This window comes from Eretmochelys imbricata, chromosome 4 (genome assembly GCF_965152235.1).
Source record: "Eretmochelys imbricata isolate rEreImb1 chromosome 4, rEreImb1.hap1, whole genome shotgun sequence".
In the NCBI taxonomy this organism is placed as follows: domain Eukaryota; kingdom Metazoa; phylum Chordata; order Testudines; family Cheloniidae; genus Eretmochelys; species Eretmochelys imbricata.
This window is the reverse complement of record NC_135575.1, coordinates 135,920,283-135,945,491: the sequence shown is the minus strand read 5'-3', so window position 1 is coordinate 135,945,491 and position 25,209 is coordinate 135,920,283. Positions and strand designations below refer to the sequence as shown.

General features: G+C 39.4%; 1 protein-coding gene across 4 annotated transcripts in view; it reads left to right on the top strand.

Moving 5' to 3' along the window:
• CTNNA2 (catenin alpha 2) overlaps positions 1-25,209 on the top strand; it is a 715,434-nt gene that overhangs the window by 69,274 nt on the left and 620,951 nt on the right. For all 4 annotated transcript variants that reach the window (XM_077814694.1, XM_077814693.1, XM_077814692.1 and 1 more), the window contains exon 2: positions 10,708-10,903. In XM_077814694.1, coding sequence (XP_077670820.1) covers positions 10,708-10,903 — 196 coding nt within the window. The remainder of the gene's footprint in view (positions 1-10,707; positions 10,904-25,209) is intronic.

Below are 25,209 nucleotides of genomic sequence, written 5' to 3'. Positions count from 1 at the left end.
TGGCACCAGCTTGTCTGGTAGCGCCATCTGAATTTTCTATCAGCCAGAGTCTGCAGCATCAGTTGCATCAGTGGGAAGAACATTTAAAGATGTTCCTCCATTGTCCGTTGCAATAGTGTCATTGGTAGAGCTCTGTAACACAATGGACAGCTGCATTTGAGTCAATGGCAGATACACAGCATGGTTTCCTATCTTCACAAGAGTTTGGCAAGGCTGTGATCTCTCACTATTGTTCAGTATCAACATAAATTGGTTGATGGATAAGCTTGAGGAGTCAGCTGTAAATTGCATTGGGGCGAACACCTTTCTGCTTCAAGATCTTGAATACATCTGTGACTTTGTCTTGTTGGCTTAGTTTGATGATTTGATGCAGCTGATAGTTAATCTGGTCTGGCCCAAAGCAGTGTGCATTGCTCTGGTTATTAATCCAGATAAAACTAAGCTCTGGTCATTACCATAGCATAGCTTCCAGCTCAGTATTAACTTGTCTGGAAGGGACATTGAGCAGATGGCAGGTGTCAAATACTTGGGAGGCATCAGAGAGAATGGTGGAGAATGTTCAAAAGATTTGGACAGTCATATAGCAGCAGCTGCCTCCATGTTTTAGGCCCTTCCTCGGTCTCTGTAGGGATCTCATGACATCAAGATTGTGCCTATTTAAGCCAGCAGCAGGAACAGGAAGCTGTCCAAACAACTGGGGTCCACCCTCTTCTAGACTCTGTGCCATGTGCTTCTTTGCTCCCGCTCCTACTCCACTGGCTTGATTTTCTATCATCCAAACCTGGTGTGACTCCTGGCATCTGATTCATGGTTCTGATCTCCAGTTTGTTTCATGACTCTGACCTCCTGGTATCCTGACCTAGCCTGATTCTTCTCTTGGGACTGCAGACTCAAGCTAGATCTGGCTGCTCGCTGCCCAGTCATGACAGCTTGCTACAAAGCTGTGGATCTATGGAATCACAGTTACACCAACTCTGTTGCATGGAAGGGTGCTGAGGGAGGCTGACGAACACCAGATTGACATTTCTGATTCTTGTTGTTTCCATCAGCTGCTCCATATCAAGTGGCAGGACAAGATCCAAAGTGAGAATATTTGAAGCTGAAACCAACAATCACCTCCTTCAGTACTGGCGTAGTTTTGGCAGTTTCCTTGGTATGGATATACTATAAGAATGAAAGACCTGCAAATTCAGAAACTTTTGCACCAAGGAACACTGTTACATGGCTGTTGATTGTGTGTGTGTCAAAAGCTTCAGTGGTGTAACAGAATTGCCAGTGAGAGACATAAATTAAACATAATCAGACTACCGTAAGCACCTTGCCAGAGAGCAATCTGAGTAGTCCTTAATTTGCAAGGAGACTATATCCCTTTGGGATTTGCCATGGTGATGAGGATAATGAGTTATTGGAATAGTAGCCAACCTTGGGGGGAGAGGGGTTTTGTGTGTTCTAAGTATTTATTTTTTCCTCTTCATTGTCATGTTCAGTAGAGTAAAAGTATGTATGAGATTGATCTCAGGCTGCAGTTAGACTCCAAATCTCTCCTTTGTTCAAAGGTGAATGATGTTACTTTGTTGTTATGGGAATTATCAACCCTCTGCATAAAAACCTACTAGCAATGACTTGCCTTTGTTTTGATAATTGTCAGATGTTGCTAGTTCATGCCTTCCACGTTTGTAGCTATTGTCCGTCCATTGTTTAAAATTTGTAAGCCATTGTTTAAAAGTTAGCAGTCAGTGCAGGTCAATTGTTGGAAAATCTGTGCCTCTAGCATGAAAATGGTTTGATAAATTTTGCTTTATCACAGGCAGGGTTCTCACACAACCCTGTTTGACAGAGTTGCAACGGACACCTGCCGGGTTCCCTGCCAGCTGTCAGAGACCCTTCCAAGAATCCATGGCTCCAGCGTGACACCACCATGCCAGGGCTTCCATACTCCCTGCCATGGAGCTTGGGAGTCTGGTAACACTGCAGCTCTCAGAGCTTCTAGGCTCCATGCCAAGCTGGAATGAAACCAAATTCTGAAATAGTGAAATTTATTGCAAACCAGAAATGTGTAGTTTTTGCCAGCGATACCAAAAAAGTCTTTTTTTACGCATGTGACATACAAAAAACCCTCTCATTTATAAATGAAACTATGATCTTGGTTTAAAGATCAGTATTTCATTGTAAAAGAGATTTGTTGTTTGAGATGTCTTCATCTGCAATTCAGTAATGTAAAAAGACAGGAAAAGCCTGAGGCTGGAGTGGAAAGCAGTAATTCCTAGTGTATGGTGCTCCTTTTTCGACTTATAACAGCCCGGAGGGTTCTAAAAAAATATTTCATACTGATGTCAGTTCATCATCCTCTGCAAAGCTTGTATTTATATTTTGATCTAGATGATTAATCTTTATCTAGGTTATGGGTTCTCAACAGTTCTGAACAACATGCCAGTGGGTTGCAGCCAGATTGCTTTTCTCATATTGCTAAAGGAGAGAAGAGTCCCAGCTGGATGGGAGGAAGACTCCAGTTCTTGGCATGAGAAAAGGAGTCCTGGTATGGAAAAGGTTAAGAACCACTGGTGAAAGATTCATAGAATCCATGGCCAGAAGAAGTCATTGTGAGCATCTAGTCTGACCTCCTGTATAACACAGGCCATAGAACTTCCCAAAAATAATTCCTAGAGCAGATGAATATATGCTTTTTGGAGACCTGTCTTTATATACATGTATTAGACAGTGCAGAAAAATTCTGCCACTGACAACCAAATTGATATAAATAATGGATTTTCCGTATTCATGTTTATGTCTACCTGTGATTTAGGAGCAGCTCTGAAACATGATGTATTATCATTTGTTTTGTGTTAACTGGTTTTAACTCTGTTACATATGTTTTTAGGTGTCAAAAAATTCTTCATCGAGGATATTAATATATTTAGGGCACCCCTGCCTCAACTTGAAACAAAACAAAGCTTTTCTACTGGTGTGACTCTGGGATAGGGAGAAGAATCTCCTCTCTTCTACCTCCTTTGTTTTCCCCCTTTGTTGTAAAGTGTATGGGTATAGAAAGACAAAGGCATATCTTTAATTGGAGGATATAATGTAAAGATGTGCATTTAGACTTCGTGTTTAACAGATTATATAGGATAGTATAAAATTGAAAAAAAAAATGGGTTTGTTTAGTCTGGAGAAGAGAAGACTGAGAGGGGGACATAACAGTTTTCAAGTACATAAAAGGTTAATACAAGGAGGAGGGAGAAAAATGTTCTTAACCTCTGAGGATAGGACAAGAAGCAATGGGCTTAAATTGCAGCAATGGAGGTTTAGGTTGGACATTAGGAATAACTTCCTAACTGTCAGAGTGGTTAAGCACTGGAATAAATTGCCGAGGGAGGTTGTGGAATCTCCATCATTGAGAATTTTTAAGAGCAGGTTGGACAAACACCTGTCAGGGATGGTCTAGATCAGTGGTTCTCAAACTAGGGCCACTTGTTCAGGGAAAGCCCCTGGTGGGCCAGGCCGGTTTGTTTACCTGCTGCGTCTGCAGATTCGGCCGATCGCGGCTCCCACTGGCCGCGGTTCGCCGCTCCAGGCCAATGGGGGCTGCAGGAAGGGCAGCCAGCACATCCCTCGGCCCACGCTGTTTCCCACAGCCCCCATTGGCCTGGAGTGGTGAACCGCAGCTAGTGGGAGCCGTGATCGGCTGAACCTGTGGACACGGCAGGTAAACAAATCGGCCCAGCCCGCCAGTGACTTTCCCTAAACAAGTGGCGACCCTAGTTTGAGAACGACTGGTCTAGATAATACTTAGTCCTGCCATGAGTACATGGCACTGGACTAGATGACCTCTCGAGGTCCCTTCCAGTTCTATGATTCTGTGAAAATGCATTGAAAAAAAGATGAATTGAGGGCAGATAGCTAATGGGGGAGGAGGGGAGGGAGTAAGAGAGTAAGTGTGGGTGCATGTGTTTGCAGGCACATAATAATTGAAACTGTCAAAGAAAAAAACTGGCTTCTAATGTGTCTCACTCTAGGCCTCTTGAAATTACACAAAAGGGATATAAGAGATGAAGAGAAGAATCACAGAAAAGGGAAACTGATGTAAAGAATGACGATTAATGTTGGAGTCTCCTATGTCTTCAGACACAACCAACAGGGACACACAGGAACACACGGAGACTGGAGTCTTCAGTTATGGATCAGGTTTCAGAGTAACAGCCGTGTTAGTCTGTATTCGCAGAAAGAAAAGGAGTACTTGTGGCACCTTAGAGACTAACCAATTTATTTGAGCATAAGCTTTCGTGAGCTACAGCTCACTTAATCGGATGCATATAAAAGTTCTAAGACTCCATTCCTGTTGAAGCTCCGCTACACCCTGCAGAAGCATAGCTGAACCACCTGTTTCCCCTTTATTGTAATCTTCAGTCCTTCTCCTCCCCAGGCGGGCAGTTCTAGTCTCAGTCTCGGCCCAATAATTGCCCTCTAATTTCCCTGCTAAATCCTCCGCCCCTGTTTATGTTTGCATCTGCTATGACCTTTTGTTGCCATATAAGGAGCTCTTTTGAGCACTTGGGTATCTTTAGTCAGTCAAGACCTGCAGGCTTGTGGTTTTGGGGTTTTCCGTGTGCGTCTTTCTCTGGCAGTTTACCAGACAGACTTAATATCAGACAGAGCCAGCCCCACTACAATTAACATGACATTTCAAACAGATCATGCTTGGAAGAGTCTCCCTGGAGCCATTTTGTTCTTTACTATAGTTTCAACCGGTTTGCCCAGTACTGAAGTCAGGCTTACCAGCCTGTAATTGCTGGGATCACCTCTGGAGCCCTTTTCTAAAAATTGGCTTCACATTAGCTATCCTCCACTCCTTTGGTACAGAAGCTGATTTAAATGATAGTTACAAACTACAGTTAGTAGTTCAGCAATGCCACATTTGAATTCCTTCAGACTTCTTGGGTGAATACCATCTAGGCCTGGTGACTTGTTACTATTTAGTTTATCAATTTGTTCCAAAACCTCCTCTAATGACACCTCAATCTGGGACAGTTCCTCAGATTTGTCACCTAATAGCTAAGGATGGGAATCTCCCTCATATCCTCAGCCATGAAGACTGATGGAAAGAATTCATTTAGTTTCTCCACAATGGCCTTATCATCCTTGAGTGCTCCTTTAGCATTTTTACCATCCACTGGCCCCACTGGTTGTTTAGCAGGCTTCCTGCTTATGATGTACTTTTTTTTTTTTTTTTTTGCTATTACTTTTTGAGTCTTTGGCTAGCTGTTCTTCAAATTCTTTTTTGGCCTTCCTAATTATATTTTTTACAATTCATTTGCCAAAGTTTATGCTCCTTTCTATTTTCCTCGCTAGGATTTAATTTCCACTTTTTAAATTAAGCCTTTTTGCCTCTCACTGCTTCTTTTACTTTGTTGTTTAGCCACGGTGGTACTTTTTTGGTTCTCTTAATATGTTTTTTAATTTGGGGTATACATTTAAGTTGAACCTCTATTACGGGTGGTTTTAAAGTTTCCATGCAGCTTGCAGGGATTTCACTTTTGGCACTATACCTTTTAATTTCTGTTTAATTAACTTATTTTTGTGTAGTCCCCCTTTCTGAAATTAAATGCTACAGAGTTGGGCTGGTGTGGTGTTTTCCCTGCAGCAGGGATGTTAAATTTAATTACACTATTACCAAGCAGTCCAGATATATACACTTCTTAGACCAGATCCTGTGCTCCACTTAAGACTAAACCAAGAATTGCCTCTCCTCTTGTTTGTTCCCGGACTAGCTGCTCCAAGAAACAGTAATTTAAGGTGTCAAGAAACTTGATCTTAGCATTCCGTCCTGAGATGACGTGTACCCAGTCAATATGGGGATAGCTGAAATTCCCCATTTTTATTGAGTTTATTTTTATAGCCTCTCTAATCTCCCTGAACATTTCACAGTCACTATCACCATCCTGGTCAGGTGGTCAGTAATACATCCCTATTATTAAAGCATGGAATTACTGTACAAAGAGATTCTTTGAAAGAGTTTGGGTCATTTAAGTTTTTTACTTCATTTGATTCTATGCTTTCTTTCACAAATAGTGCCACTCCCCCACCAGCATGTCCTGTTCTGTCCTTCTGATATATTTTGTACTTGGCTTGGAAACTTGAAGCTTATGGAGCCAGAAGCTGAGACCTGGGTAAAGCTGGGGCTCCTGGGCTTTCAGGTTCCCGGATCCATGACCAGGAGTCTGGAAGCCCTGATACATCTGGCTACTGTGGAGCTGAGGATCCTGAAGAGGTTTCATAGATTCATAGATATTTAGGTCAGAAGGGACCATTATGATCATCTAGTCTGACCTCCTGCACAACGCAGGCCACAGAATTTCACCCACCACTCCTACAAAAAAAAAAACCTCACACCTATATCTGTGCTATTGAAGTCCTCAAATTGTAGTTTAAAGACCTCAAGGAGCAGAGAATCCTCCAGCAAGTGACCCGTGCCCCATGCTACAGAGGAAGGCGAAAAACCTCCAGGGCCTCTTCCAATTTGCCCTGGAGGAAAATTCCTTCCCGACCCCAAATATGGCGATCAGCTAAACCCTGAGCATATGGGCAAGATTCATCAGCCAGATACTACAGAAAATTCTTTCCCAGAAAATTCTTTCCCAGGTAACTTGGATCTTACCCCATCTAAAACCCATCACAGGCCATTGGGCCTATTTACCATGAATATTTAATTACCAAAACCATGTTATCCCATCATACCATCTCCTCCATAAACTTATCGAGTTTAATCTTAAAGCAAGATAGATCTTTTGCCCCCACTACTTCCCTCGGAAGGCTATTCCAAAACTTCACTCCTCTGATGGTTAGAAACCTTCGTCTAATTTCTAATCTAAATTTCCTAGTGGCCAGTTTATATCCATTTGTTCTTGTGTCCACATTGGTACTGAGTTTAAATAATTCCTCTCCCTCTCTGGTATTTATCCCTCTGATATATTTATAGAGAGCAATCATATCTCCCCTCAGCCTTCTTTTAGTTAGGCTAAACAAGCCAAGCTCCCTGAGTCTCCTTTCATAAGACATAAGAGGTGGCAGGTTTCCCACAGAAACCTCCCTTTCATTCACAAAAAGCTCATCGAACCCATGATGTTTCTGCAAAGCATTTTGAGTTCTATAGAACTACGTTTTCTGATTAAACTCTTTTGTTGGAAAATTTATAACCTAGTTCTGCCCTCAGTATCATCACATATTAGCATTGCAGTGGTTGGGGAAAATTTGAAATAAAAGTACCCAACATGTGTATTATTTTAGTGAAGTTCCTTGATATCAGTTCTCTAAGGATGGGTAAATATTTTGAAAATTAATAATTTCCTTTTAAATAATTAATGAAAACTTAATATTATGCTATTATAGCCACAATAACGGACCATTTCCATTAAGGTTTAACAAAAGTCAGTATATTGAATTTTTGTGGAGGTGATTTTGATTATTTAATTTTTGGTTACTTAATTTTTGTTTAGTTGTTTCTTTATCTTGGTGGGATGTGCAGAATGGTGCACTATACCAATCAACAAGGTTACGTTTGTTTTTTCTTTTTAATGGAAAACTGAATGTTTTGGGAACAGGAAAAAGTTAGGCGTCCTCTGTCTCTGCCCATTCATAGGAGTTATGCAATTTTTCTACCAACAAAAAATTCTATATGTTACTAGAGTAATTTATTATTTGAACTGCTGGACTCCGTTGTCTTTGGCTGCCAGTGCTGCAACATGTTAGTGATTCTTCTCTATGTAGAAACTTTCTGATGACAATTCTTTATTGTCCAACTTTTCGTTAATTTATGTTTTTTCCCTGTGTATATATTATCTGAAGTAGCTTGGCATCAACAGACCTAATTCTTCTGTGAGTGCTAGTCTATATGTGTTCTACTTCTGTGGTCATGTGCCCCATACATTGGAGATCAGAATGCTTTAGCCAGCACTGTCAATTGGTCACACATGCTTTGTCGCATCCATCCCCCGTCAAGGGTATAATTAAACTCAAATCCCAGCTTCATATTCTTTGCCCTCAGTTTAACCATGCCAATTTCTGCAATATCTTTTTATTGAAAGTATAAGGTCAATTAGTTTCACTGCCAACTGCTTTTGAAACCTGTTCTTACTAATCTTTTATGAGTAATTTATTGTGTTTCTTTGTTAATCTGGAATTAGGTTACAGAGATGTACCACCATGATATAAACAGTGAAATCAACTTTTAAAAGTATGGAAATTCAAAGTTCAAATTCTGCTTAAAATAAAAACAAACAAACAAACAAACAAACATGGGCTCTGAGTTCACCAAATCTGTGTGTGGGTGTCCAGACTGCAAAGGGAGTTGGAGAAACCTGTGTTCTAATTTATAGCCCCAGCTGGCATAGTAAGCCCAGGTACAAAGCGGATACAAACTTGGGTACAAAGATTTTGTGTGAGGATGGTAGGGAGGGGTTAGGGTTTAACTCTCAGATAACAGTCCAGGTTAACCCTGCAGTGAAAACGTACCCTTATGGTCACCCAAACAACCTTTTATATCCTGATTAGAGCTATTTAAATCCACCTGCCATTTTGACTCAGCAGTAATTCCATTGCTTCTTCGTTCAGGGTTTAAGCACATGATAACAGAACACATCAACAGATGTGCCCTGCATGCTTATGTTAGTTCCTAAAGTATATTAGCCTGTTGTATATAACTTGAATGATTTGCATTTTGTGATGTAATGTGATTTCTTTGGGCAGGCAGAGTGGCAGAAAGGCACATTAGATACAGTGTGCAATGTTTTCTAAATGTTGGTCTCTTAATCTCCAAAAATTCTTACTCAAGTTATTTAACATGTTTGCAATAAATTCTAATTGTCTAATAAATTCTAAGTGTGACCTAATACTTAAAAAAAATGTGACTGCATGAACAGTATTTTTAAGTTAAAATGTCTTCAGTGCAAAAATGGGACCATTACTGCAGCATTAACTATTGCCCCACTATAGTACCTGTACATTGAAGTAATAAAACTAATAATGCTTTTTAGCTTGTGTAGTCTTTGCAGCAGGGGCAACATCTTCCTATGTGCCTGGAAAGTGCCCAAAATTTAGACACAACCGCAATAAAAGTAATACCATTTGTCATCCCAGAAAAGTGTTGCTTTTTTGACTGCTACCAACTTTTGTGTCATCATATTTAATTGCTCGATTGTGGCATTACTTTAATACTGTTACTTTCTGTACTTTGCTTCTTAACACTATCTCTTCAAATGTTTGAGAGTTAATAACATTTTGCTCTCCCAACTGGGGCTGGATATGGATCAAGAAATAAGCAGTAAAAATATCTCTGTTCCTTATTATCAGTATAATTTTCTGGACATTTGGGACCACATTTTCAAACTTGGGAGCCTCATATTAGGCACCTAAATCCATATTTAAGAAATTAAAACAAGTGGTTGTAAATGCATACACCTAGGAATAAAGAACGTATTCCATATTTAAAAGTCGGAGGACTCTATCCTAAGAAGCAGTGACTCTGAAAAAGATTTGGGGATTATGATGGCTAATCCACTGAACATGAGCTCCTAGTGCAACACTGTGGCCAAAAGGATGAATGTGATCCTTGGGGACATAAACATAGGAATCTTGGATAGGACTAGAGAGGTTATTTTACCTCTGTATTTGGCACTGGTGCAACTGCTGTTAGAGCATTGTGTCCAGTTCTGGTGTCAACAATTCAAGAAGAATGTTGATAAATTGGAGAAGGTTCAAAGAAGAGACATGAGAATGATTAAAGGATTAGAAAATATGCCTCATAAGAATAGACTCAAAACCCTGGTCTACACTGGTGGTGGGGGGTCGACCTAAGATACGCAACTTCAGCTACACAAATAACGTAGCTGAAGATGGCGTATCTTAGGTCGACTTACCTGGCTGTGAGGACGGTGGCGAGTCAACCGTTGCCACTCCCACGTCAACTCCGCTTCTGCCTCTCACAAACTGGAGTTCCGGAGCCGACGGGGAGCGCATTCAGGGATCAATGTATCTAGACGAGATGCTATAAATCAGTCCCCGATAGATCGATCACTACCCGCCGACCTGCCGGGTACTGAAGACCTGCCCAAAGAGTTCAATCTATTTAGCTTAACAAAAAGAAGGTTAAGTGGGGATTTGATCACAGTCTATAAGTACATGGGTAACAAATATTTGATAATGGGCATTTCAATCTAGCAGAGAAAGGTATCCAATGATCCAATGTCTGGAAGCTGAAGCAGGACAAATTCAGACTGGAAGTAAGGCATATATTTTTAACAGGGTAATTAAACATTAGAGCGATTTTCCAAAGGGTTGTGGTGGATTTTCCATCAATGACAACTTTTAAATCACGGTTGGATGTCTTTCTAAAAAGATTTGCTCTAGGAATTATTTGGGGCAAATTCTCTGGCCTATGTTCTACAGAAGGTCAGGTTAGATGATCCCAATGGTCCCTTCTAGCCTTGAAATTTATGAATGTAGGTGCCTACCACTTTTAGCTTCAATGAAAGCCAATCAAATCTGTGCATGCTTGGCACGTCTGAAGGTTGGGCTATTTTTATTGCAAAAAAAAAAGTTGACACATACAGATCACATGATCTTCCATATGGGACAGCTAATTTCATACTAATTAGGGCAACTAATTAAAGTGCTGTGCAAACTTTTTTTAAAAACTTTTTTTTTCCCTCCCGAAAGGTGACAACCCTTGTGAACACAAGCAACAAAGGGCCATCTGGTAAAAAGAAAGGGCGATCTAAGAAAGCGCATGTGTTGGCTGCTTCGGTAGAGCAAGCTACCCAAAACTTTTTGGAAAAAGGAGAACAGATTGCTAAAGAGAGCCATGACCTCAAGGAGGAATTGGTTGTTGCTGTAGAGGATGTACGCAAACAAGGTATGTACAGTGAATCTGTCCTAACTCTGAACTTATTATAATGGCTACATGAGAGAACATAGGGGAGAAATCAAATCAATATCTTAGATGTCTGTATACTGATGCGAGGAGTATTGGGTATTAGCAGGAAAAACTAGAATTGCTAGTTAATAAGCACAACTAGTACATAGTTGGCATCACAGTTGATGGGATAATACACATCTTCTATTGACCTAGAAGGGTATATACACAATAAAGATAATGGATTTCAAGAAGGCAGACTTCAGCTAACTCAAGGAGTAGGTAGGTAAGATCCCATGGGAATCAAGTCTAAGGGGAAAAACAGTTCTAGAGCACTGGCACTTTTTTCAAAGAGATTATTATTAAGGGCACAAGAGAAACTTATCCCACTGTATAAGAATGATAGGAAGTATAGCAAGAGATCACACTGGTTTAACCAGGAGCTCTTCAATAATCTGAAACTCAAAAAAAGAGTCCTGCAAAAAGTGGAAACTAGGTCAAATTACAAAGGATGAATATAAACAAACAACACAAGTAAGTATCTGCAAAATTAGAAAGACCAAGGCACAAAACAAGATTAAACTAGCTAGAAACATAAAAGGTAACAAGAAAACATTCTACAAATACATTAGAATCAAGAGGAAGACCAAGGACAGGGTTGGCCTGTTACTCAATGAGAAGGGGGGAAACAATAATAGAAAATGTGGAAATGGCAGAAGTGTTAAATGACTTCTTTGTTTCAGTTTTCTCCAGAAGAGGTTAGTAATAATTGCACGTATAACACAGTGAATGCCAGTAAAAAAGGAGGTAGGATCAGAGGCTAAAATAGGGAAAGAACAAGTTAAAAATTACTTAGACAAGTTAGATGTCTTCAGGACACCAGGACCTGATGAAATACATCCTAGAATACTCAAGGAGCTGATTGAGGAGTTATCTGAGCCCTTAGTGATTACCTTCCAAAAGTCATGGAAGACGAGTGAGATTCCAGAAGACTGGAAAAGTGCGAAGATAGTTTCAATCCATAAAAAGAAAAATAAGAACAACCAGGGAATGACAGACCAGTCAGCTTAACTTCAGTACCCAGAAAGGTAATGAACCAAATAATTAATTTGCAAACACCTAAAACATAATAAGGTGAGAAGTAACAGTCAGCATGGATTTGTCAAGAACAGATCATTTCAAAGCAACCTAATAGCTTTCTTTGTCAGGGTACCAAGCCTTGTGGATAGGGGGAAAGCAGATGATATGATATAACTTCACTTTAGCTTCTGATACTGTCTCACATGACCTTCTCATAAACAAACTAAGAAAATACAACCTAGATGGAGATAACAGAAGGTGGATGCATAACTTTTTGGAAAACTGTTCCCAGACAGTAGTTTTCAGTAGTTCACATTCAAGCTGGAAGGGCATATCAAGTGGGTCCCACAGGGATAAGTTCTGGGTCCGATTCTGTTCAATATCTTCATCAATGATTTAGATAATGGCATAGAGAGTACACTTATAAAGTTTGTCGTCAATACCAAGCTGGGAGGGGTTGTAAGTGTTTTGGAGGATAGGATTAAAATTCAAAATGATCTGGACAAACTGGAGAAATGGTCTGAAGTAAATAGGATGAAACTCAATAAGCACAAATGCAAAGTACTCCACTTAGGAAAGACCAATCAGTTGCACACATACAAAATGGGAAATGACTGCCTTGGAAGGAGTACTGCAGAAAGGGACCTGGAGGTCATACTAGATCACAAGCTAAATATGAGTCAACAGTATAACGCTGTTGCGGGAAAAGTGAACATCATTCTGGGATATATTAGCAGGAGTTGTAAGCAAGACACAAGAAGCAATTCTTCCACTCTACTCCACACTGATTACACCTCAACTGGAGTATTGTGTCTAGTTCTCGGTGTCACATTTTAAGAAAGATGTGAACAAATTGGAGAAAGTCCAGAGAAAAGAAACAAAAATTATTACAGGTCCAGAAAATATGACTATGAGGGAAGATTGAAAAAAAAATGGGTTTGTTTAGTCTGGAGAAGAGAAGATTTAGGGAGGACACAATTACAGTTTTCAAGTACATAAAAGGGAGGTGGTGGAATCTCCATCCTTAGAGGTTTTTAAGGCCTGGCTTGACAAAGCCCTGGCTGGGATGATTTAGTTGGGGTTGGTCCTACTTTGAGCAGGGACGAGATTACCTCCTGAGGTCTCTTCCAACCCTAATCTTCTATTATTCTATGATTCTATGAAAAGGTTGTTACAAGGAGGAGGGAGAAAAAAATGTTTTCCTTAGCTTCTAAGGATAGGACAAGAATCAATGGACTTAAATTGCAGCAAGGGCAGTTTGCGTTGGACATTAGGGAAAACTTCCTAGTTGTCAAGGAAATTAAGCACTGGAATAAATTGCCTAGGGAGGTTGTGGAATCTCCGTCATTGGAGATTTTTAAGAGCAGGTTAGACCAACACCTGTCAGGGATGGTCTAGATAATACTTAGTCCTGCCTTGATTGCAGGGGTCTGGACTAGATGACCTCTTGAGGTCCCTTCCAGTTTTATAATTCTATGATTGCTGGATTTCTTCCAAGAGAAGTATGCCTCTAGCTTCCTGGATGATGATCGTGTGATTAAAACTACTGATATGGTGTAGATTGCATTATATTTTCAATATTTTGTACAAATAACTAATGGTCTATTCAGTAGTAGTGATGTGTTTAGCTGAACATTACAGCTGGGTCAATAACTGATTTTTTTTATTTATTGGTTGTTCAGGGGGAAAAATTAGTTGAGATTAAACTGAAACCAATAAATGCTTAAAATGTTGATGAACTGGTTGAGCAAAATGTTTTGTTTGGCATGAAATATTTTGTTTCTGGACATTTTTAAAGGGCTAGAGTCACAAAATGGGGAGGGAGAAGGCAGAGGTGGTGCCCACACCCCTTATAACGTTTAGCCCAGCGATTATGGCACTCACTGGGGATGTAAGGGACCTAGGTTTGAATCCCGTGTTGAGGTGGAGTATCCTAACGAGTGGAATGTGAAGTATTCTGGGCCTAGTCTTTTCAGTCTCTCCTGTTGAAGCTCTTCCTCTTTATAAAATACTTTAATAGGCAAAAAGTGAGAGTGCTTGTGATTACAGGTGGTTAGGGCACTTATCTGGGAGCTGGGACTGCCACATTCAAGTCCCTCTACTTTAATGACTATTCTGAATGTCTGTCCTAACCATTGAATTTAAAAATATGAGGGAGGTGGCACCACCACTGATCCCATCCCCCCAGTGCCTATTGTGAATACCGTCATTTTGTGAATATACTCTGAAAAATTTGGGTGTGGGGCGGGACAAAACTGCTTGGAGAATTTGTGTCAAATTCACAAATAGTTTTGCAAAGGCTGGAACTGATTTTTTCAATAAACTGAATAAACTGAAAACTGTTGTCCAACTCTACAGAACAGTCTATCTTAGGTAATTTACCACATCATCTCATCATTTTGCCTGAGCTCCACTGACTCAGGAAATAGGAAACTCGGAGATTGTTCAGTGTCCTAAATGACCAGTGCTGATGCAAAACCATGAGGCTGACTTTGCTTCAAGTTATTCTTTATATCACTGTGTGGAGGATGAGCTTTTTTCTGTAATGAAAATTACAGGGAAAATAGATTGCAAATCTGTTAAGCTCTGAATAGTGGCTTAAAGAAGAAGCATGTATAGCATGTATGTAATCAATATTTTGCATGGTGAACAATTTAATAATTATCAACCAAATAATGCAATGATGTAGAATTCTTTGGTTTTTAAATGTGTAACACAAAGATTAGCATAATCTTAAATCACAAAAATACAAGCAATATTACAATCTGATCTTCACTATGTAGTTGGTGGTTAAATAGATGTTAAGGATACCTTGCATATTTTATAGAATGGTAACTTCAGGATATACCAACAATATGCAAGCAACTCATCTAATATGCATCTTTCACAGTAGCATGTGGAAAAGAAATTTAAGAAAATTCATTTTATAACCATTACAATAGTTTGCATTGTTATTATAGGACACCTGCTTTCAAATAAATAATAACTACAATAAGGCTTTGGAAATTCAGAAGTAACCTTGTATCTCAGCTAAGAATTTTAAAGGTAGAATACATAGCAGGTGTGACAGTTGTGACAATTCCCTGCATTGTCCTTGAAAAACCTTATTGAATTAAGTTTAAGTATTTTTGGAATCCATTGTATTAAATGCAGTGACTATGTATTATTGTGGGCTGAGGTTGTATGTAACCTCTCTGTTGTGGAGATATGATGTGAACCCTTGAAAGTGTCATGAACTTCAAAAGACTATGTTGAACAATGTGGCAGACAAGAATGGGTTTTGGGGAGAAACAGTGCCAAGTGGTTTGCTTGGAGAATCTCTAGGGGAAGGTGAATGCAATTTTCATACCTGTGGCTATTTAAAAAAGCAAGCTATGGAAGCTACGCCCTGACGAGAGCACCATTATCTGCTGATTACCCATTCCATACTCTCAACATCAAAGGCCCAAGCGGTATAAAGGAAAGAGTAACCTATTCATGGGGATGCTAGTTCTGAGCTAAGACTGTTTATGAACTTTGTAATCAACAGAAAAAAAAACAACAACCCTTTGTTGGGTTAGAAGTGTTAGACTCCTACCAGAACCTGAAATTGGAGTTGGGGGATGATCTCTGGGAAACTTATTAGCATGAATGTTGGTTCTTTTATTGTTTTTAATATGTTTTCTCTGTGATACTTACATCTTAAGAATAACTGTGCTTACTTATAAAGAGCTGTGTGATAACTTGTGACTGCTGGCAATTTCAGCTGTTCAGTTTTGCTTTTCTTAGTCCATGTGTGCCTGACTTAGGGTGATCCATGAAGCCTATCTAATCTAAGCATAGATAGCATGTCCATTATCATATCTGAGCTCCTTACTCAGTTTATCAGTGCCTTATATTACTTTAATACTAATTTGATTTGTAAACTTGTGCTTCATAAAGTTAAAGGCACCTGAGAGGAATCCTTCCCTTACCCCTCCACTCACTCGATTTATGGCACATGAGCATGTTTTCAAATTGCTCACATGCCTCTTTTAAAAAAAATTGGGGGGGGGGTGTATGTGTGTGTAAAGCCACAGGAATAGTGTAACAAAAGATAAAGGTGTTAAACAGTACTCTGTGAAACACTGCAAATATTCATATTATGTTAACACTCTATGTCTGTCATAAGAATGGGGTGGATTGTGGGTTTGCAAAACACAATGGGTTTATTGCTATTTGATCAAGAGAAGTCCACGTGCCATTTTTAATACAGTGACACGTGGACAGTCCAGCTGTGGTGAAGCATGAACTGACACGTTTAACTATATGACATAAATTGCTGAAATAAAAATCTCATCGTATGTTTTGCAAGAGTACTGTGTGTGTATTTCCTGGCTAAATTTCATATTGGGTAGTTCCTATCTAAAAGCTTCCCCTGCAGTTTCAACTGGATATGATATTCTTCCCTTCCAGTCCTAAATTGCTGTATCTTATGTATGCAGTTGAACAGCTGGGAGCGGGATGCATTTCATTAGTGAGTGAAGCAATTGTATTATGTTGCTTGCTCAGTGCTTTGGAATCCTACTTGTTAAAAAGGACTATCCAAATATAAGATCATTATTACTGGAAGAAAATGGAAGAATTAAGATTTTTTTTCCCCAGCAGGAATGAGGCAAAACATCTTGATGATCAACACTTTCAGTTTAACAAGTCAAGAGTTCTTGAAAGCAGCTATTCTGGGAACAAGAAAACAGCTCTTTCAAGTCTCTTGCAAATGTCACACTCTCAGAATTATTACAAAAATAATTCTAAGTGTGTTTATATATCAGGTATGCATGTCTTGACTAACCTCGCAGATTTAACTAAATTGTCAGACAGGTCAGAAAATAATCTCTAGTCCTAACTCAAAATGACTGTACACTAATTAGAATGTCTAATGATGATTTCTGAGATAACTAGGACTAAAGCCAATGCCTTAAAATATGGGTGCCTAAAGATTGGTCCCCAAATAAGCGGCCTGATTTTGAAAAGCATTGAGCACCTTTTTAAAGGTGTCTTGGGTTTGAAAATGTTGGTCTTCCTTTGAACTCCTTTCCAACTGCCATTTTATGTGGTCTCTAGACTTTTGAATCATGCAGCATTAAAAACTCCTCTGATTTACGCATAGCCAATATACGTGGAATAACACCTCACGTGAGGTTCAGCCTATCAGTTACTGAACATTATTTTTAAAATTCTGCTTTGTTTAAAAGATTTCTGTGCATGCTATGAGAGAACAATTATGTCTGCCTCCACCCCAAAATGAAAACATCACGAAAACATCACACATCAGTTCTTGAAGTTTTGTGGGACTTTTGAAATTCAGACAATTTTTTAATGCCTCATTCAGTTGAGTCCCTTTCTTCACATTTGAATTATGTAAAATACTACTTCCCATTATCTTCAATACCTTATTGCCACCAATCAAGATATAGTTATAAAAAAAGGTGTAAACAAATGTTTCTCAACTATAAATTTATCCCTTTGTTACAAATTGTCTGTCACTAGGTGAAATATGAAATCAACACGATATTTTTTAAATAAACCATTTGTAATAATACAGTGTCAGCACATGAGACATTTGTTCTTTTCCCCAAATACAACACATACCGCTCTTTGGTAATGACTGCACAGCATTTGAAATGATTACAAAATACTTTTAGATTTTTTTGAATTGATATGGTTTTAATAAAAATAATTTGAAACTTTAAGAAAAGAAAAGTCAAACTGTTCAGAAAATTAGATGAACCAATTTTCTGTATCTTCATGAGTGCTTTACAGTTGAATGGATAAATGTATAAGTAGGATCAGTTCCTAAAACATTCTATAAATTAATTTAATACTATAGTTAATGTAAAGGAGAAGCTGGCTTTGGTTAAAGTCAATAGCATATAGTTTTAGAAATAAAACTAATTTTGGCAGAGATATCAGAAACTGGAAAGTAACTGCTATTAAAATTATATGGTGTGTGAAATTTAACATTATAATTATGCCAATGGCTGTCTGATTTTGGTGTAATTATCACAGAAGCACATCAAAGACACAGAACTTCAGCAGGAGACCTTTTTAAATATGATCTGGTCTAGCTGTAATTTACTATTTTTAGACCAATGTGATATTTATTATGTGTAACTCAATGCAAACTCACAGGTGTCTGAACTTTGTGTCTTAGAATAGAGAGATAGAAAAAGAGCTATTAAATCATTGGATGCATCCCCCTGCAACTGCAGGAGTGTTCCATATTTGGAAACAGTCATACATAAAACAAGAAAATTAAAAGCTAAGCCCACCTTCTTTCTCCAACATTTCACTCCCCTTACAATTCTCCCCTGTTTTCAAATGCCTTAGAAAAAAAGATGAGGAGCAAAGTTAATCAGGTCTGCTCTATTTCAGACCAATGTTTGGAGTATATTCCAAAGCCATGGAACCAACTACAATTCTAATTTATAATAATGATGCTTTTTAAGTGTCTTTGCTGATCTCAACGACAATAGTACGGTATGGAGAGAGAGAGAGTGCATTAATTGTCTGTTACCTGATCCTATGTCAGACCCTGCTGCTTCCTAGGTTTCCCCTTCTTGCGGGTTCTCAAGCTCTTCTGTATCAAGCCAGCCTCCCTTCTTGAGGTCTGTTTATTTAATCACCAAAATTCAGTTGTCATGCTCACTTCAGGAGTGGGTCCATAACAGTAGTGATGGGTTCTTCAGTCCCCTACACTACAAGAGGAAGAGTCAGATCTTTTTGATTGGCTGGACCGATTCTCCAGATAACTCCTTCTACTGAAGACCCCCTCCAAAATTATTTCTGCCTCCAAAGTGAAGCAGGCTAAGAGTCAGGTTCTCTATAGATCATAACCTGATTATTTTTCTTACCCCCATATCCCCTGCCCCCCCCCCCCCAGCCCTGTTTTCTCAACTCTCCACTTTTTTGGGCTACTAACTTTTTAAGGGCCATTTAAATTTGCTCTACTCAGCTCCAGCCAGTTGAGAGAACTTTACTAAGCTCTCCTCCCAAATTAACCCCTGGTAATGGCTGAAAAGCAAAAAAAAAAGGAAGGGAATGGATAGAGCCTTGGCTGAGTGCACTGAAGGGGAAAAGTGTTCCTCTTGCTTAACTAGACAGCGCAGTGGTGTTTGTGAACAAACAAATGGCCCAGAAAGACAAGGATTTGGAAAAAAAAACACCCAGGACACAAGGGTTCAATTTGTGGCCACTGACATGAACCAGGACCCTTTGCCAGGTGTCACACCCCAGGTGGGTTTACTGTGTTGGCTTGAGGAGCTGAAGCCAACAGAACTGGCATGAGGTAATTCCCTAGAGACCCCCCCCACCCTGACAGCCAAAGCACAATGCCAAGAGGCTATATGTGTTGCCAGAGACACCCCTCTTCCTTCAAGGGAGCAGGTACTGCAGTTAGGGCATCCTCTTTGTCTCTCTGGGGTCTCAAGAACCACCCACAGACTGAAAAAAAAAATATCCTGCCATTGCCGACCACTTTCCTTTGCAGTAGGGTTTCAGAGGCCATTTTGGAACTGGGAGCTTTAGCTCCTCAGGGGGTGGCCATTTTAGAAAAAGCTCCTGCACAGTCTCCTCTTCTGCAGCATCTCACAATCTTCAACTTGCAGAAAAAAGGGGACAAAGGAGGAGTTATAGATGTAGAAGCTAGTCCTCATCTACTTCCCCCTCCTCCTGCCTGGAGCTCAGGTGCGGGGGGGAGGGACCAAAAAGCAGACATACATCAAAGAAATCATCTAAATCTAGACATTCCTCCTCCAAACGGATAGACGTTCAGAATCTAAGGCATCTGGGTATTGCCTTCTTGGGTATCTCCCATAGCGTTCAGCCAAAAAGGATAAAAAAAAAAAAAAAGAGGAGTCAAGGATGAGGTCAAAAAGAGAGAAAATATCTGTAAATATTTTCCAACAGGCTCGAAAACTGACCCTCACATTCCCATTCCAGTTGTCATGCCCTATGAAAGTCGCAAAGGCTGAATTGGAAAACTCAGGAAAGGCAAAGAGTCTGACCAAAAGAGCCAAAAAAATTCTCAAATGTCCACCAGTCAAAAACATTCATGGTTGGATTACCTAAAACAGATGCAGCCTTGTCAAACCTTGTCAAGGACACTGTCCTCCTTGCTGAAGGGGACTTCTTACCCAAACATATCTCTGACAGAAGGGTGAAATCAGCTCTCTACATTGGCTATGAAGCAACTTCAGCAACAGCTACGTTGTGGTGTTACAGAAATTTATATAGATATGATAGGAGAGACAACAGATTATTTAAGAATAGATGGGAGAAAACCAGGCCTGATAAACCCAGAGGTGACTCCTTCTCCAGGAATGCCGCTAAGAATCATCAGTCACTATCCAACCTTCCCCTGGGGGGCATCTGTCTCTGTATATTCCTACCTGGTTTACCTCCACCCTTGACAAATGAGGGAGAGACATCATTTCAAGGGTTATGCCATAGAACTCAAAAGGACCCCCTATCCCAGATTTCTCCCCTCTCCCTCAACCCGTCCAAGAGTAAGGCTGTGTTCAGACAAATTGACTACCTCTTCCAAATTGGGTCCATAGAATTTGTCCTTGGTCAGGAGCAGGTCATGGCCTTTTTGGTTTAAAGAGCAAATACGTTGTGAGGCTCAGATTTTTTTTCTGAGTAAACTGAGTCATTACTTCCTATCTTGGATTAGTGGCGAAAGGAATCCTTCCCTAGTGAATTTATCTAATCTGTCTACCTATATAATATATTATTTCTAGATTTGTATAGATTGCCCATCCCCAAAGTATCTAGGTACCCCCCATGTATTTAAGAAGAAATAATCACTCCCCTTTCTTTCACATCCAGGCAGCAGCTAGCAGCAAATTGCTTATTTAGAATGTGTGTGATAAAAGAACCTATTGGTGGAAAGGTTTGTCAGAGAAATGAATTCTGCATTTAGTACTGAATGCAGTGAGGCTTGTAGGCATTTATATCTCATCTGGAACTGAGTTTTGGTCTCACCCTATGAAAGTTCCTTCTTCTGCACTCAAATCTCCACACATTGGCCAATAGTTTTATAGTTACTGCCACTGGAAGTTCTTTGCCTCTTATTCTGAAGTGGTCTCTCTGATGGGTAGTGCTAGTCCAGTGGAGGACTTTGAAAATCAGGACAGAGGCCTTGAATTCAACTGTGTATTCAGTGAGGAAACAGTGCAGTTGTAGCCTGAACAATGGCATCTCATTATTCCAGTAAATATTCATAACCAATTTAAAGTGCTTATTACATTTGGAAGTAAATTCAATTGTTATTCATATTTGCTCAGTCTAAGAAATATTGTACACTAAGTGCCACTCTATGCAAATGTTCTATTGTTAGTTCATTCAGACCGTTTTCAAATCTATTAATTATCTTTCAGCTCTTAGAGAAATAGCTTCTGAAAGATATTAATGTTCCCATTCCAGGATGATATAAAGCACCTGTAATGAATACTAGACATTGCATAGGGTCTCAAAGATGTGTTGTACAGATAATACATTTCCTTTTTGGTATTAAGAACAAAGTAGTAACTCTTAAACAATAAACATGACAAGACATTGTTTTGAGATTGGGGGAAATGAAGAACCAAGTACCTTCAACATCTGGGGAGGCATTACCTCATTCTGATACCAGCTTTGTTCTTTCTTTTTTTAAATTCACAACAGGGATGTAGTATCTCATTGATCCTTAGCCATTAAATTTTCCAGAGAAGCTACTCCTTGCTGCAGAATTGTGGTCCACATTTTAAAATTTACTTTAAAAATGAAAAAAAAAAAAGGAAATCAGGAGCTAATTTCCTACTCAAATCTCTGGTGGTCCAAGCTACCACAAGGAGAGGATTTTGGGTAATGAAATATAGGGCTTTTAACTTAAGTCAAACAGGGGCTAAGGACCTATATCAGAAAGCCCTATAAAATAGCACAATAATAGTCTGAACAGGGAAGAACTAAGATTAGTAGGGAGCAGGCTGAGCAGGACACCTCAGAGGAGAGGACCACACTTGGTTATAAAGGAACTGGCTTTAGGTGTAGCTTGAGTTTTGCTTTTTTTAATTTTGAGTTCTGTTTCACCTTATGTTTTTGTTTTAACCTGTTAAATGTATAAATTCATGCCAGCATACACCGGGGAGGAAAGTTCTCTCTCTGAAAGATTCTTGCTGTTGGAACACATTGGTGGACTCTGACAGCACTTACAGAAATTAAGAATTGCAGAAATGATTTTACTGGGGGAAAATAATGAAAATAGATCTATCTAAGCAGCATGGCTTTTTTCATATTTAACTAATAACATTTAAAGCATGTTTTTATATAAATCTTATATTATTGTTTGTCTGCAATTGTGAGGCCAAATCCTGCAATCCATTCCTTTACAAGCAAAATTTCCATTAATTTTAAGGAGAGTTCTGTGTGAAAAAGGATTGCAGGATTTGGCCCACAATTTTAGTAACTGGAAAGGATTGTAATTAATTTGATTCAGACTATCCTTTTAATATTATTAGGAATCATTTATATGACTCTTGACTTTCTAGCCTCACCTTTTAAGCATTGCAAACCACCACCTGTTTTTCTGATGTAGTATGCTATTATTTTGCTTTACAGTGATGCCAACCTCAAGGCCCTTATTCAATAATATTACCCACAAGCATCTTTGTGACTTTTTCATAGTATTCCCAAATCTTTACTCTGGTCTATAGCCGGAGGACTGGTTAAAGCCTGCAAAGATGGGTCAGCTGGGAAGCTGGTCAATTAAACATATCTCCTCCATTTAAACTATGCATGTCAGAGAGAAAATAAGATTTTATTGATGCTCCAGCTTTCACTCTCTTGTGTGCGAAGCTTTTCACATGAAGCAGTAGAAACTTGGCAACCTGAGAAGCACTGAGCACCAAACTAGAAAGTTTAAGTGACATGGAAAGCTTTTCCCACCTAGAATGTAAAGTTGTAAACAAAGGAATTATGACTTTCACCTGTTCCCAATCGAGCAGTGGAGGTTAGAAAGGAATGATGGTGGAGGGGATTGCACCTGAGAGACACTAGACAGAGAGATGTCCTGTCCTGAAAAGGTGGCAATACAGAGCCTTGAGTGGCTGCAAAGAAGTAATTACGATTTCAGCACACCAGACGGATGGCAGGGAGTTGTTTTTCATGCTCAGAAACTGTTTTAACTCTGGTGGTGGAAGTCTTCATTAAGGGTAGACATTTCTGCATCTACACACATAGCAACTTAGTTAGAAGCTCCTAGCCAATCAGCAGTGAATTCTGTCAGGAGTGCAAAACTCACATCCATTTGGGCACCAATCAAATCCATCACGGTCCATGAAGATAGTGCTGCCAGGGGTAACCCTGACTGAATCCGTGGGTTGGATCTCAGTGCACTTTCATATAATTTTACAGAAGTCAGTGAGATTTAGACTGGGAAACATCGTTAAGGAGGAATCACAGACTGGAGGCCAAAAGTCTTCAGGAGGTATACTACATAAATGAACCAAAGACAAGTGTGCTAGCCTAACACCTGCAGTAGTTGTCAAGTTTTCTTTCTGATCTTATTTGAAGTTGTGTATATGCTCAGTAGTGTGAATAGCTGAAATAATTAGTTGTGTAGCAAAACTAAATGTTTTATCTACTTGTCAATATAATACTGTCAAGGTTCCTTCCCCACTCTGAACGCTAGGGTACAGATGTGGGGACCTGCATGAAAAACCTCCTAAGCTTATCTTTACCAGCTTAGGTCAAAACTTCCCCAAGGTACAAAATATTCCACCCTTTGTCCTTGGATTGGCCGCTACCACCACCAAACTAATACTGGTTACTGGGGAAGAGCTGTTTGGAAACGTCTTTCCCCCCAAAATACTTCCCAAAACCTTGCACCCCACTTCCTGGACAAGGTTTGATAAAAGCCTCACCAATTTGCCTAGGTGACTACAGACCCAGACCCTTGGATCTTAAGAACAATGAACAATCCTCCCAACACTTGCACCCCCCCTTTCCTGGGAAATGTTGGATAAAAAGCCTCACCAATTTGCATAGGTGACCACCGACCCAAACCCTTGGATCTGAGAACAATGAAAAAGCATTCAGTTTTCTTACAAGAAGACTTTTAATAAAAATAGAAGTAAATAGAAGTAAAGAAATCACCTCTGTAAAATCAGGATGGTAGATACCTTACAGGGTAATTAGATTCAAAACATAGAGAACCCCTCTAGGCAAAACCTTAAGTTACAAAAAAGATACACAGACAGAAATAGTTATTCTATTCAGCACAATTCTTTTCTCAGCCATTTAAAGAAATCATAATCTAACATGTACCTAGCTAGATTACTTACTAAAAGTTCTAAGACTCCATTCCTGGTCTATCCCCGGCAGAAACAGCATATAGACAGACAGAGACTCTTTGTTTCTCTCCCTCCTCCCAGCTTTTGCAAGTATCTTGTCTCCTCATTGGTCATTTTGGTCAGGTGCCAGCGAGGTTACCTTTAGCTTCTTAACCCTTTACAGGTGAGAGGAGCTTTCCCCTGGCCAGGAGGGATTTCAGAGGGGTTTACCCTTCCCTTTATATTTATGACAAATACCCAGGGTGAGCCAATGTGAAAGCAGAAGATATCTGATTGTCAGAAGTTCCAATCCCTGTATTTACTTTGTATGGTATTATATATTGGGGTTTAGGCCCTGTGTTTTATCCTTCACTTAAAGGAAAATAACAAATCTCTAGTTAGAGATGTTAGTCTAGTAGGTGCATTGTAACTGCTGTGTTGTAACAGTTTATCTTTGGCGTGTTATTCATAATAAGGAATTTAAAATTAATGTGTGTGTGTGTGTGTACCTACCTGTCTTACGGTAAAGACTAGTACTGGATTTCTAAGACGAGAAAGAAAGTGAATCCTATTATAATTTCCCCTTTTAGTATTTGGAAGGTTCCTGTGGAAAATCCAGCTATAGTCTCTTGCGAGGATAGAGATTCAGGATCTGTGCAAATACTTGGTCAGAGAGAAGAACCTGTAGTACAGAATTGGTAAATAGATTGACTTTGCTTCCCTATACATAGTTTACACTATCATAACTTTGTAGCTGTTAATGATGCCTCCATAGTAATAGGCTGTCACAGGCTTCCCTCAAAGCAGTGATTTGAACCTGACAAACATTTGAACAAATATCCAAAGACACAATTAAACAGATGCTCAGATACCACCATGATAAGGATTGTATAAATG